The sequence below is a fragment of the Belonocnema kinseyi genome, chromosome 9 (assembly GCF_010883055.1).
Source record: "Belonocnema kinseyi isolate 2016_QV_RU_SX_M_011 chromosome 9, B_treatae_v1, whole genome shotgun sequence".
Taxonomy (NCBI): domain Eukaryota; kingdom Metazoa; phylum Arthropoda; class Insecta; order Hymenoptera; family Cynipidae; genus Belonocnema; species Belonocnema kinseyi.
The window spans coordinates 130144215-130157169 of NC_046665.1; the positions used below are offsets into that span (position 1 = coordinate 130144215).

General features: G+C 36.4%; 1 protein-coding gene across 1 annotated transcript; it reads left to right on the forward strand.

Annotated features, from left to right (window-relative positions):
* The first annotated feature begins 7972 nt into the window (after positions 1 to 7972).
* Positions 7973 to 8344, forward strand: LOC117180748 (protein GVQW3-like). The gene has a single exon (XM_033373239.1). It carries the CDS (start codon positions 7973 to 7975, stop codon positions 8342 to 8344), a length of 372 nt encoding a protein of 123 aa, XP_033229130.1.
* The last annotated feature ends 4611 nt before the right edge of the window (positions 8345 to 12955 follow it).

Below are 12955 nucleotides of genomic sequence, written 5' to 3' on the forward strand. Positions count from 1 at the left end.
GGCGACACCTGATCAATTTTACCAGGTAGATAATTATCTTTCTTCACTGTCCAATTTTGTCAGGCACCACCTTTGGCACCAACTTTGGCACCAACGGGTTACGAGGGTGTCCTAATGGCCTCTCGGGGACACCGGACGACCTCCCCGAGTAATTAGTCTTACCTTTGTATGCGGGGCTCTGCAGGGGCGGACCTTTTATTTCCCTAGCCACTTGTGGAAACCACAGTGTATCACGCAAACATTCAAAAAGAAGAGGGTTACCTGTCTCTCCGGCAAGCCTTACTCAGGCGGCCTTACTGTGCCGCCGCCTGAGTAAACGAGAGCCGATACTCGAGAGGTAAACGAGAGGTAAACGAGAGCCGATATTCAGCACTGAACCTTAAAAGCGAAGAAGGGGCTCAGAGGGCACCCCATCGGAGGGCGAAGCTGCTCACAACAGAGTAGTTAGAGCTTCGCAGGAAGGCTACCTGGAGGGCGCTCAGTAGAGTGTCCCCAGATTAATGACCTAAATTCAAGACCCATTTTCGCACATAAGGGGTCTAGAGAAATTCAGCCCGTCACTTAAGACAGCGTCCTAGCAGTGGGTCAGGCACGGTAGGCCTCAGGAAGAGGACGCAGCTAAAGAATTTAAACATTACCCAGATTAACTGGCATGTACAGGTATCTCACAAATCCAGGAACCCTGGTCAGCTCCAGAGATCATCAAGTACTTAAGAGGAGCCGTTTTTTGTTACAGGGGCCCTAAGGTGGCTAATCCAAGTCAACGTTGCGCTGCTGCTTGAGCTATGTTCCAGATACCTGATGGTGATAGTCACGGATCTTAAAGGAATAGGAAGGATTGTCATGGGAAGACCTATTGGAATACCTAATTACTACATATTATTATTATTATTATTACAGATAACATCAAGAAGTAGAGTGTCTCAGATGAACCCACTTTCTCAGATCACTCACTAATAGAGTTCGTGTTGGATCCACTGTACCCACCGGCCCTAAATGGGTCAGAAATCCAAGAAGAACGGACTGGGGTCAGTTTGCCACAGTACTAAGATGGAGATGGCGGTCGAGTTTTTCACAGAAGCCATCAAATCTACTTATGAAAGTAATTGTCGGCCTTCAAAATTCTGAAAGGCTGCAAAGAAACACTGGTGGAACGCAAAACTCGAAGTACTTCGCAGTTAAACCAGAGAGAGGTTCAGACGTGCCAGTTCTGGCAAAACGAAGGGACTGTGGACTTCTCTCACAGCGATGACAGATGAGTATCGGAGTGCAATACGCAAGTCAAAGCATGAAAGCTGGACCAAATTTTACACTGATATAGAGCAAGAAGCAGAGGCGGCCAGGCTGAACAAGCTACTTTCTCGAAATCCTGATGCTATTCTCAGGATTCTAAAATTGCCCGGCGGGGGATACTTAGAGTCGTACAGGGATACCTTCGCTCAGCTGATCAAGGCCCATTTTCCGGGCATTTTCAAATGGGCCCAAAGGGACGGTTAGCCAACAAGATTGTGACCCCAGTCTGGGCCAGGTGGGCCCTGAAGTCCTTCAGTCATTACAAGTCTCCCGGCCCGGATGGTATATATGCAGTCCTCTTACAGAGAGTTGGTGAGATCATGATTGGACCTTTGCTAAGACTTGCTAGAGCTAGTCTGACGTTGGGTTATGTTCCACCGGCATGAAGGGGTGCGAGAGTAGTCTTGATAACAAAGGCAGGCAGGATCGGTCATACTTCATCCAAGGATTTCCAACCGATTAGCCTCATGTCTTTCCTATTCAAAACAGTGGAAAGACTCGTGTACAGATATATCCGCGATAAGGTCTTCTCAAACAGTCCTCTTTACAAGCAACGACACGCCTATAGGGCTGGTCATTCGACTAAAACGGCCCTGAGTACATGTTGGCTAATAAAAATCTTACCACGACCAAGGGTGACACCACTTTATGTAGAACCATTGACTCAGGATATCCGCAGGGGGATGTTCTATCAACCTTGCTGTGGTGCCTGGTAGTGCATGAATTGCTTCATCTACTCACGAGTCAGGGCCTCCACGTGATAGATTATGCGCACGATATACTGGTTATCATGCGCGGCCAGTATCTGGATGCTCTCTTTGAAGTAATGCAGCAAGCACAAAGAATAGTTGATTCATGGTGTAAGAGAACTAGACTATTAGTCAATCCGAGTCAGACGGATAAAGTTGTGTTCACTAGAAGGTACAAGTGGGGAACCACGGGTACACTGAAATTGGCGGGACAAAAACTCGAAATCAAAGTTCAAGCCAAATATCTGGGACTCATCCTGGATAAGAAGCTGTCATGAAACGAGCACTTTGAAAACAAGTGCAAGAAGTTAGTAACGACTCTTTGGCTTTTTAGAAGAGCCATAGGGAAAAGCTGGGGCGGCAGTCGTCTGGTGGACCAGGGTCGAACTTTCTGCTGTGAACTCCCGACTGGCAAGAATCAGGATATTGATTCTGAGAGGTATCACTGGTGCCTCGAAGTCGACACCCACGATGACCCTTGGGACACTTATAGGTTTGGAGACCCTCCATCTCACCATAAAAGCCGTGGCTGTGGGGGTGGCATGAAGACTAAATATGGACAACGATAGCAGTATTTCGACACTCATGCGGATACCAATCGACATCACGCAGAGGCCGACACTGAGCGTGCTCAGAGACAAAATGTCGACAAGAAATACCGAGTTAGCCTATCCACAAAAATAGGAATAAGCTAACGGTAAGGCACACCTGCCCAGTGATGGAGGCAACTGGTTTACAGATGGCTCCAGGAACAAAGAGAACGCTGGAGCAGGTATATACCGAAGAAGGAACGGAATTGGCTTCACAATTGCGATGAGGATCTACGCAACAGTTCTACAATCTGAGATTATGGCCTTGCTCCGGTGCGCCTATGAGGCAATGGAATACAGCAGAAAATGAAACATTCGCATCTGCTTTGATACCAGGGCTGCTATCATCGCTCTGAATGGAACAACGACTACGTGGTTGCTAGTATGGAAGTGCTAGTATGGCGTCTCTGGCTGCAAACAGGCTAAAACACTCTTGGGCTCAAAGTGAAACCCTCATCGAGCGAAAGAAATACTTAAGCTCGGGAGGTAGGAAATCAAAATCCTAACAGAAATGTTTATAGGACATGAAAACCTCCGGTACCACAGACATAAGATAGGGCTTGAGGAAAGTCACCTCTGTCGTTTGTGCGGAAAGGACAACGAGACTTCCACTCATATCTCTCTGTCACTGTCCCACGATTGCGGGGAAACGTTTAACACTCACAGGCAGTTTCTGCATCAGTGAGTCTGAAATATCGGCCAACAGTGTGGATATGGTCCTCTCTCTATGGAGAGAAATTTGGGGCACGCTTAAGGCTTATAAGGGGACGCAACTGGATTACCCAAGCGTTAGGGGCAGTGACGGTCTCAACTCAGAATGAAATAATAATACATTCATTAAGTTTTTTTCGAACATGAATCAAAATCGAAAATTTAAAAATACACTTTTCATCGCCATGCAAGAATTTATGTGATAGGGACTGAATTCGATAACCGTGTAGAGATTTTTCAAGCTCAGCTTGCTAGCATTGTCGAAGAGTTTTAAAAAATGCTAATCCCAATTTATTAAATCTCAGTAGCCACCTTGTTATGCCTTTTCTCCGTCATTTTTTTCATACCTTAATCCGCTTTTTCAGCAGCTTCATTTTTACCCTCTTTTTTCTTCCTTACTGTCACGACCTCCCTTTCTGATCCCTCTTAGGTTTCACTAAGCACCTAAAAGACAGCAGCAGCAACTATAAAAATCGGAAATACAGCCTAGTGTCCCCTGGATAATATAATTACAAACTCATACCTGAAAATCGGTAGGATTCCGTTGGTAAAATTTTTTACCTGTTAGAGCGAGAAACTTAGCAATGAGAGACCGAAAATCTCCAACTATTTTTATTGCACCCTCGCGTTTGGCTTCAGTTACTGTTACTTGGGTTACCTGCTCAGCTGCAGGGATATATGGAAAATTGACAAAGATTTCATCTATGTACGCTATCTGCGTGAGAAATAATGAATTTGCATCTCATAAAAGAAAAAGAAAAAAATTCGTAAAACTGTAATATAAATAAATAAATAATTTTTGTATTCATAACAGCTACTTTTATAACCTCAGACACAGGTAAAATATTGAACGTAAAGAAAAATACTGGAAAACATTCCCCGAGTGTCTAGAGTTTGTGGTAAAAGAATTCAGGACTTTTCCAAATTTTCCAGGACAAAAACTCATTTGTATGCGTACCTTTCTAAAAATGTATCAAATGCGAAATTTATCATACGCCCCCAAAATCCGATTTTATGGTAAAAAACCGTTTTTTGGTAATTGTTTATTTCACCACTGTGAAAATCACAAAACTGAAATGGCAAATATTTTCAAGTTATCCTTTTATTTATTTCTTTAACATTAGCAAATATAATGAAGTTTTTAGTACCCAATAATTTGTGGTTGTTAATATAATTAAAGTGAGTTGAATTCCATGTGTAATAGTCTCTTTTTAAATCATTTATTTTCTACCTATATTTTCAAACAAATAATTCTATTCTCAACTAAAAAGATCATTTTTCAGTAAATAAATACATTAACAAAATAGTTGAATTTCTAACCAAAGATGAATTTTTAACTAAGATGATGAATCTCCAAGCGAACAAATACATTTTTAACAAAGGAGCTTAAAACAAAGATTTTAACAAGTTAGTTCAACTTTCAACCCAGAAGTTTTATTTTCTTACAAAAAAGACGAATTTTCAAAATGTAAAAATTTTTCAGTCAAGAAAGAATATAAATGTCATCCAAATTGACGAAATTTCACAAAAGAGTTAATTTTGAATCAAACAGTTGCAGTTTAACCAATAAAAAATAAATTTCAATCCAAAAAATTAACTTTCTACCAATAAATACGAAGTTCTAACTAAAAGGGAACAATTTTCAACAAAAAATAGAATACTATCATTTTCAGGTAGAAGTTAAATTAAAATTTAAAAAACGATTTTCCACCAAATATTTCAATATTGATCCATGGATTTGAACCGTGAAAAAAAAATTTATTTTTAACAAACTGATTCAACTTTTATCCGAGTAGTTGAATTTTCGTTGTGAAAAAAAAACAATTTTTGGCCAAAAATTGACTAGTTAAATTTTTAATTAAAAATTTTTTTTTTTAATAATTCATTTTCAACAAATAATATAATAGTGGATATATCAAACACAGGGGATTACGTCTTCATCAAATTGTTGATTTTGCAACCTAATAATAAAATTCTCAACTAAAAGTATAATCGTCAGAAGGAAAAAACTGACGAAAATTAATATGAATAAAAGGCCAATAACAGACAAATTAATATCGATGCAATATTTTACTTAATTTGTGAAAATCCGGAAGCTCCAATTTGGCCACATTTGAGAACTTATTAACTAACATCATGGATTTTTTTTCTTAAACAATTGCATTTCCCAAAATTACCCTTAAATAATTTTTCGTTTGGCAAATTTTGAACCTACCAAAATAATTAAACTTTCAACCAAAAAGAAATGCATTTTTTATTAAAACAATGTGTCTTCTACCACAAGAAAAGTATTTCTTAACAAAAAATTGTATTAACCAAGTAGTTCAATTTGCAAACGAAGAAATTAATTTTTCAGCTAAGGAAATTTTTTTTAACAAAATACATGAATTTTCACAAAAATATTTAAAATTAAGGAATTTTTAACCAGAGAAATTAATTTTCGACCAAACGCAATTTTCATTAGAAACTGAAAAAATATGTAGTCAATTATTAATTTGAAAAAAATTCGAGTATGTGTAAGGTATATTTAGAATTTTTGAAAAGATTCCAAAATAATTTAAAGCAGGAAACAATTTTTAACAATTGTAAACAAAACTTAGATTTTAGAACATTCTGAACACAATATTTAGAAGCTTTCTAATTCTTTCCAAAAGGTTTAAAAGAATACAACAATTTTATCCAAATTTCCAAGAAAAATAAAAATTAATTCCTGGTTAAAAAATTGATTTGAAAAATATTTAAAAATTTTTTAATTTTCAAAATAAAATATGGATGATTTTGAAGTATTTTTTTTTATTTTGTCAGATTTTTAAAAAATTGCAGGAAAAATTCAAGTCAATTTTATCAAGTCAATTTTATTCAGAGGTGGCGCATGCCCCATGAAGTGTAAAATACAGTGATAGTTCTAGTGAAAAACTAAAAACAGTCCTGGATACCTCTCAGAAATATCTCTATGAATTTTATTCATTTTTTAAAATAATTAGATTGCAAAGCATCTAGATTCGGTAATACATCAAATATGTTATTTTTAAAAAGAAGAATTATTTGATTATTTTCAAATTTTGCCAAATGCAATTTCAAAGTTCTTTTCAACACTTAAGCAAATTCAAATTTCTGTGTTGGACCCTGTTAAAAGTTTACATTCTGCTTTACATGTGTTAAGGTAATATTTTAAAGTAACTTTTGTAAAAAAAATTGGTCAAGAAATAAAAAAATAATGACGTTTGTTAATGAGTTTGTTAATGACTTATTGACTTGATTATATATATTTTTATTTATTTATTTCAAATCTTGTTTTTACGATTTAAAAAACTACGCTTCCTATAAAACAAATATTCAGTACAAATTATTATCTTATTAATAATAATGAAAATAAATATTAATAATTTATATTTAAAAAAATGAAAGTTAGCTCAAATTTGCTATACTTGTGCCCATCTATAAAAGTTGATGTATATTACTGTATTTAACTATGCTGTTGAAAACTTTTTTTCAATTAGTTTTTTTTTACTGAAATTTTACTATTCCATTTGATACGTATAAATTATTGAGCATTTGAATACAAAATTATTGAATTAATTTTTTTTAAGTCAAGAGTTACACTTTGAGTACTTTTATTTGCAGTTCAGTTTTTGTTACTTCAAATGGAAAAATGTCTAGCTTTAAATTTAGATTTTTTAAATTTTATTGACTGTGAAAAATTTTTGAGAACGTGGAAAATACGGGGATTAATTAATAGAAAAATTCTTAAATATGAAAATTTTAAAAAATTTAGATCCGTATCTGTAAAGTAAATTAATAAATTAACTTATTTTTTGTTGATTTGCACTAATTCTTCTTATCCGAAAAACAGGCATCAACAAGGATTTATAAAGATATGCTACCCGTAAAATATATAAACATTTTTCCATTAATGTCCTTGACCTTTTTAGGAAAGAAACTTTTTGAAAGCAATCCAGTAACACATTCTTGATTATGTATAAGGAGAAAACAATGAATCCTAAATTTATAATTTTTAAATAATACGGCTTTCGATGTGAAATATTAAAAAATTTGAAGCTTGAAAAATTGAAATCTTGAAGGTTTCAATTTGAAATTCTTTCGATTTTCATCAAATTCAAACATTTTCATTCTTAAAATTTTCGACCATAAATTATTATTAAATTTTTAAAATTATATGCAGGTAGATTTTTTTAATGTGGAGAGAATTTATTTGCGCAGTTTATTAATACAAAACGTTTTACTATCAAAGTTGTTGAAATTGAAACACTTTTAATTATCAATTGTTCGATTAAAAATTGTATTTAGACGTTTTTTTTATTTTAACATGAATATTGGAATATTCCCTGTACAGCGGCTATCCTGATAATTATACAGTAATAACAAATGCACCGGAACATGGCTTAATGTTCGTTACAGCTTGATTCGCTGGATTGCTCGTTGTTGGTGGCGTTTCAGTTCTCAATTCAGTATGTACGAGGTGGGTTCAAATATGATCGAGACAATGCTGTAGATGGCGCGCATGTATGTTTTGAATGTCGTGGCTTGAGTATGTGATAGCTGGGTCCCTCACTAACAGTGTGGCATAGTTTTCGTCAGGAGCGCATGCTTCACGCGCGTGCTACGACCATGAGAGAACGTCAAGTGCCGACCGCCGTTGCGCAACGTATTGTCATTCGTTTTTTAGTGCGGGAAGGCGTCAAAAACAAGGAAATTTTTCTGCGTTTGCGAAATCAGTTCGGTAGTGAGTGTCTGAGTAGGGCTGCCGTGTTCAAATGGGCCAAAGCATTCAAGGATGGCCGCGAAACCGTCGAGAATAAGCCGCATGATCGTCGACCGCGAACCAGCATGACACCAAACAACATTTGCCGCGTAAAACAAATGATTTTGGAGAACCGTAGGATGAATGTTCGAGACATTTCGGCTGAACTCGGCATCAGTATTGGTAGTGTAAAGTCTAGCATCCACGAATACCTTCAATATCGCAAAGTAACGGCGTGATGGGTTCTTAAACTGTTGAACTTCTAGCAAAAATTCACGCAGTTGGAAGTTTGTCGCGCGCCCTCATACCGCGCGTCTCACGCTCGATACAATATCGGAATCGGGGTGGGAGGTACTGGAACACCCTCCCCCCCTTTACAGTCCAAATGTATCACGCTGCGACTACCACATGTTTGGACCACTGAAAGAAGCCCTCGGAGGTCAAAAATTCAACACCGACGACAAGGTAGAGGAGTTCGTGCGCACATGGCAATCCGAGTTGCCCAAGAAATTCTTCGATACCGGCATCAAAAAATTTCCTGAAAGGTGCGCAAAATGCGTAATTTATGAGAAGAAATACCTAGAAAAACTCTAAATTTTTGTAATTTTTTTCGATAGAAAATAAACGTGTCAGGGTATTTGTCTCGATCATATTTGAACCACCCTCGTATTTGAAAAAGACATACCAGGACACAAAATGAAATTCCAAATTTTAACTTCATTAAGAAAAGCAAAAGTCTATTTTCTTTTCCAAGTTTTCTGTAATAAAGAGGTTATTCATCTTTGCCTAATTCGAATAAGCTAAAAAAACATTCTCGAAAAAATCAGCTTTGTCGTGAATGAATACTATATCGTGATGTATTCCAGGCTGCTGAATACGAACGTGATCTTTGTTTTCCCCCATAAGGTCCTGTTTTCCACTAGCTGCAGAAGATTTCTCAGAAAAGCAAGTTTTTGTGTAGCGAAGTGCCACAGGATATATTAAATTTAATACCAAGGGTATTGTCAAAAAACCTGATTTTCTATATAATTGTTTGTGCCCACTGTTACAATTTTCACGTTGTTTAAAAAAATTTAGTGGACGTGTACGCACTAAACTTACAAAAAGAGCACGTAGCGAGCATATTTTTCTATATAAAATGCTGTTTATTTTTTCAGATTTAAATTCACAATTCGACTGTTTGCCTAATGGTGATTCTATTCCTGGTGTTCTTCGAAACGGTACTTCTCATGTTCCTGAAATGTCTACACCTGACAGACCTCATCCTGCAGACTCTCCAGTGAGTTCCTCTCCTCCTGCTGAGTCTTCTCTTCGTGCGAGGTCCAGGTCTCCTCCTGCCAGTCGTGCTTTTTCCAGCCGAGGCGTCCTATGCAGATTCACAGTAGAGCATATTCAATCTGTTCATCTGATATCAAAAAGAAATCCAAATCAGCGATTCGAATTGCGAAGATAAACTTTTCCTTGCGAAACACCAGTCTAAGTAAGAGGAACCTATAATGGCCTTGTTTCCATATCAAACGAAGAACAAACTGTATTATCAACGTCCAGCGGTGAACTCTTTGCAATATCAAATGAAAATAAAACATTTCTTCGATAAGTATATCTTTTCAATCAAAAACGGATTAAAATCAACATGATCAGCGGCGACGTTAAACTGATGAACAGAGAAGAAATCAGAAAATCTCCATTAAGCAGCGATCAAACCAATTATAAAAAATTTTCAAATAATAAGAACAGACGACTTTCCTGAGGAGTGATCGAAAATCCTTTGTTGGCATAACACGATTCCAAAATTAATTGCATTTTGTTATTCCGCACAACAAAATAGTTTGTAACTAAGTGGTAAAATTAATGCCAGTGTTTAAAATTTTTTAATACTATGGAACAAGATTTCGTATATTATCATTCGTTTTCGAATGCTTTTTGAATTGGAATATACTGTTAACACATTTATTTCAGGTCCTAGAATTATCCTTCCCCCGCACCATCCTTAAGTAAAAAAATATAATTTTGTGCCTGACTTTAAAAAATTCAAATAGCTCCTAATCTATAATACGGATGCCCAAAAATAATGTAACAAAAACTCATAATTTTTAATAACATTATTTATAATAAAAAAATGGATCGCTAATTAAAATATGGCAGAACAAAGTACAAATTTAATTCATTCTAATCACTTTAATATTTATTTCTTATTTTAAATCAAAAATATGCATCCTGGCGTAAAATGTTTCTAAGCAAAAGAGGAGGGTCAATAGGGCCGGTTTTTGGGCCATCTACAGATTGGCCTCAAATATGTTTCATTTTATTCATCTAACTAGGTCTCATAACCCCTTAAAAGAATTTTTTCTGAGAGTGATCTGATTTCAAGATATAGTCATTTTTAAGTTCGTATTTTACATGGGTTTTCGCACTTTCATTCAAATCATGCTAAGTTTCACATTGTTAGTATTGCTCACGCAAGCTCATACTTGGCCAAAAACTGCGCACGTATATACGTTACAACTTACGTTAAAGCCATAATTTTTCTCGAAGTACTTAGCCTTCAAAATAGGGCTCATTTTTATACTTTATTAGGTTTGTGATTATGAAAGGAGTAAAAATGTCCTACTTTATCAGATTTATTAGCAATAATTTCTATAAAAAAATCGAAATTATCTTGGAGACACGTTTCTAAAAAATGGTATATTAGTTTACAGTCAAACAGAACTTATGTTCGATTAGAGGCTAGACACGCTTCAACAGCCTTATTTGTCAGAATTGGTTTGGTCATCTGAAGATGATGTTGCTTTTCCTTCATTTTCCGACCAACGCGATGCATCATTCACGTGACTTTCGAATTCACGTTAAGGTCTGGGAGTATTTTGGTTATATCTAGAGTAACCAAGATACCACAGAACACTGGCAATGTAAGCGCAACATCCTACCACTCTTGCACCACTTTTGCACTGACAGTACCAACCACTTATCAGATTTGGTCCAGGATTAGTTTCTATCCATAAGTTATACACTTTAGAAGATGTATGCCGAGACTGGATTTGTACTCTTAGAATGCCTTCCTCCTGTTTGTGGACAAGAAGGGAGTACATTCCATCATCAGATAAATGTTCCTCGGTATACGATTGGGCTTGCTTCAGCTGATATACTCCGAGTGTGATGTATCGCAATTCATGAAGAGTTAACCTAGGAAAATCAGGTAGTGTCTCTTGCGTTATAGGAAGTTACGATGCCCTCCTTTTTGCCCAGTTTTTCTTTTCTGCTCACTCTTTCAGGCGATTACGCTGCGAAGCCAATCGCAACAGTCGTTTAGCGATTAGGTAATCATCGGAATTATCATGAATTCTAGGAGGTCGGAAAGCATTACAAAGGGCACAGACTATTCTGACGTAATCGCCGATGTACGGGATTTGACTATTTGGAAAAACATCACTTAAGGCTCTCCAAGTATTTATCAACCCATTGACTGCTTCAACCACCCATCGGACTTCAGTAACGAGCCTTGATTCGTTTGCTTCAATCGTAGTGTGCTGTGATCCTTTTTGAAGAAAATGAGGCATTTTGGAAACGAATCCAAGATCTTGTAAAAACTTCAGGCAGTCCCGGAAACCGCGATCGACAACGATAACAGAGTTTGAGGGCATCCGTGTACGCAGTTTTATTGAATCTTGTTTTAAAAGACTTTCAAAGATACTAGCGTCGTTGTTCTTGCCATCAGCAAAATACGGACCGAAAACATCCACTATATATACTGTCGTCGTTACTAACATCGTGGGCTTGACTAGATGACTTCCTTTATGCATAGAATAAGTCCGCCTTTGACAAGAGTAATTGCTACTCTTGATGGATCATCAAAATTCAACCCTGTTTTTGTTGCCTCCTCACGCGAATCATTCAGAAGCTTAGAAATCGACTCAGCGTTCATGTGAGTAAAATCAGAGGTGGCTTGTAGAGACGCAACAGCCTCTTTCTTAAGAAAACCATTATCAACCAAATGAGAAGCACAGCATCTCGCTTTTGCAGGAATCAAAATACCAGTATCGACGTCAACCCTCAATGCAGCAAAAGGTTTGATTCTGATACGATTATTCTTATGATGACAGACAATGCATCTGGATTGAGAAATCATACATCTTCTTATTGGAAGTTTGATTTTCCTATAGTCAGAATCTGAAGTGTCATCTTCACTGGAAGATTCTGAATTTTTATAAATCTGACTCTTACCTGGTTCTAAAACATTTGATAAATCATTTTCAGAAGAACTCATCTCTTTTGCATCTGTAATCCGACGCTTTTTAATCGAAAAGTATCGACAACTATCGCAAACCTTTGACTGAATGGTTAAGGAGCTAATAAAAGCAGTTTTAAGAAGATTTAATGCCCGTTCATCCTGAACTACTGATAGATGACTCTTTGGTTTCAAGAATTTGCCGCAACAAGAACACTATTTTTTCGGCATAATAAGTGGTAATTAAAACTTAATTCGCAAGTAATTATTTCACCTGAAAAAATAAAGAGAATCTGAGACTAATGTACAGAACTATTAAATAATAAGGATTTGAAAAAAGTGTAGCCTCTCATGCCTATGAAGTACCTGAGCAAAAAACTTACAATCGCTATGAAACTAGTCGATACTGATAAAATAAAACTACCAAGGGTGTCAAAGTGGCTAAGACCGGTAGTGAATGTTTCTTAAAAAATAACTTAAAAATAATAAATTAATAACAATAAATTAATACCTTAAAATAATACGCTCGGTTTTGCATAAAGTATAAAAATTAGCGCTATTTTGAAGGCTAAGTACCTCGAAAAAAATGATGGCTTTAACGTACGTTGTAACGCATATACGTGCG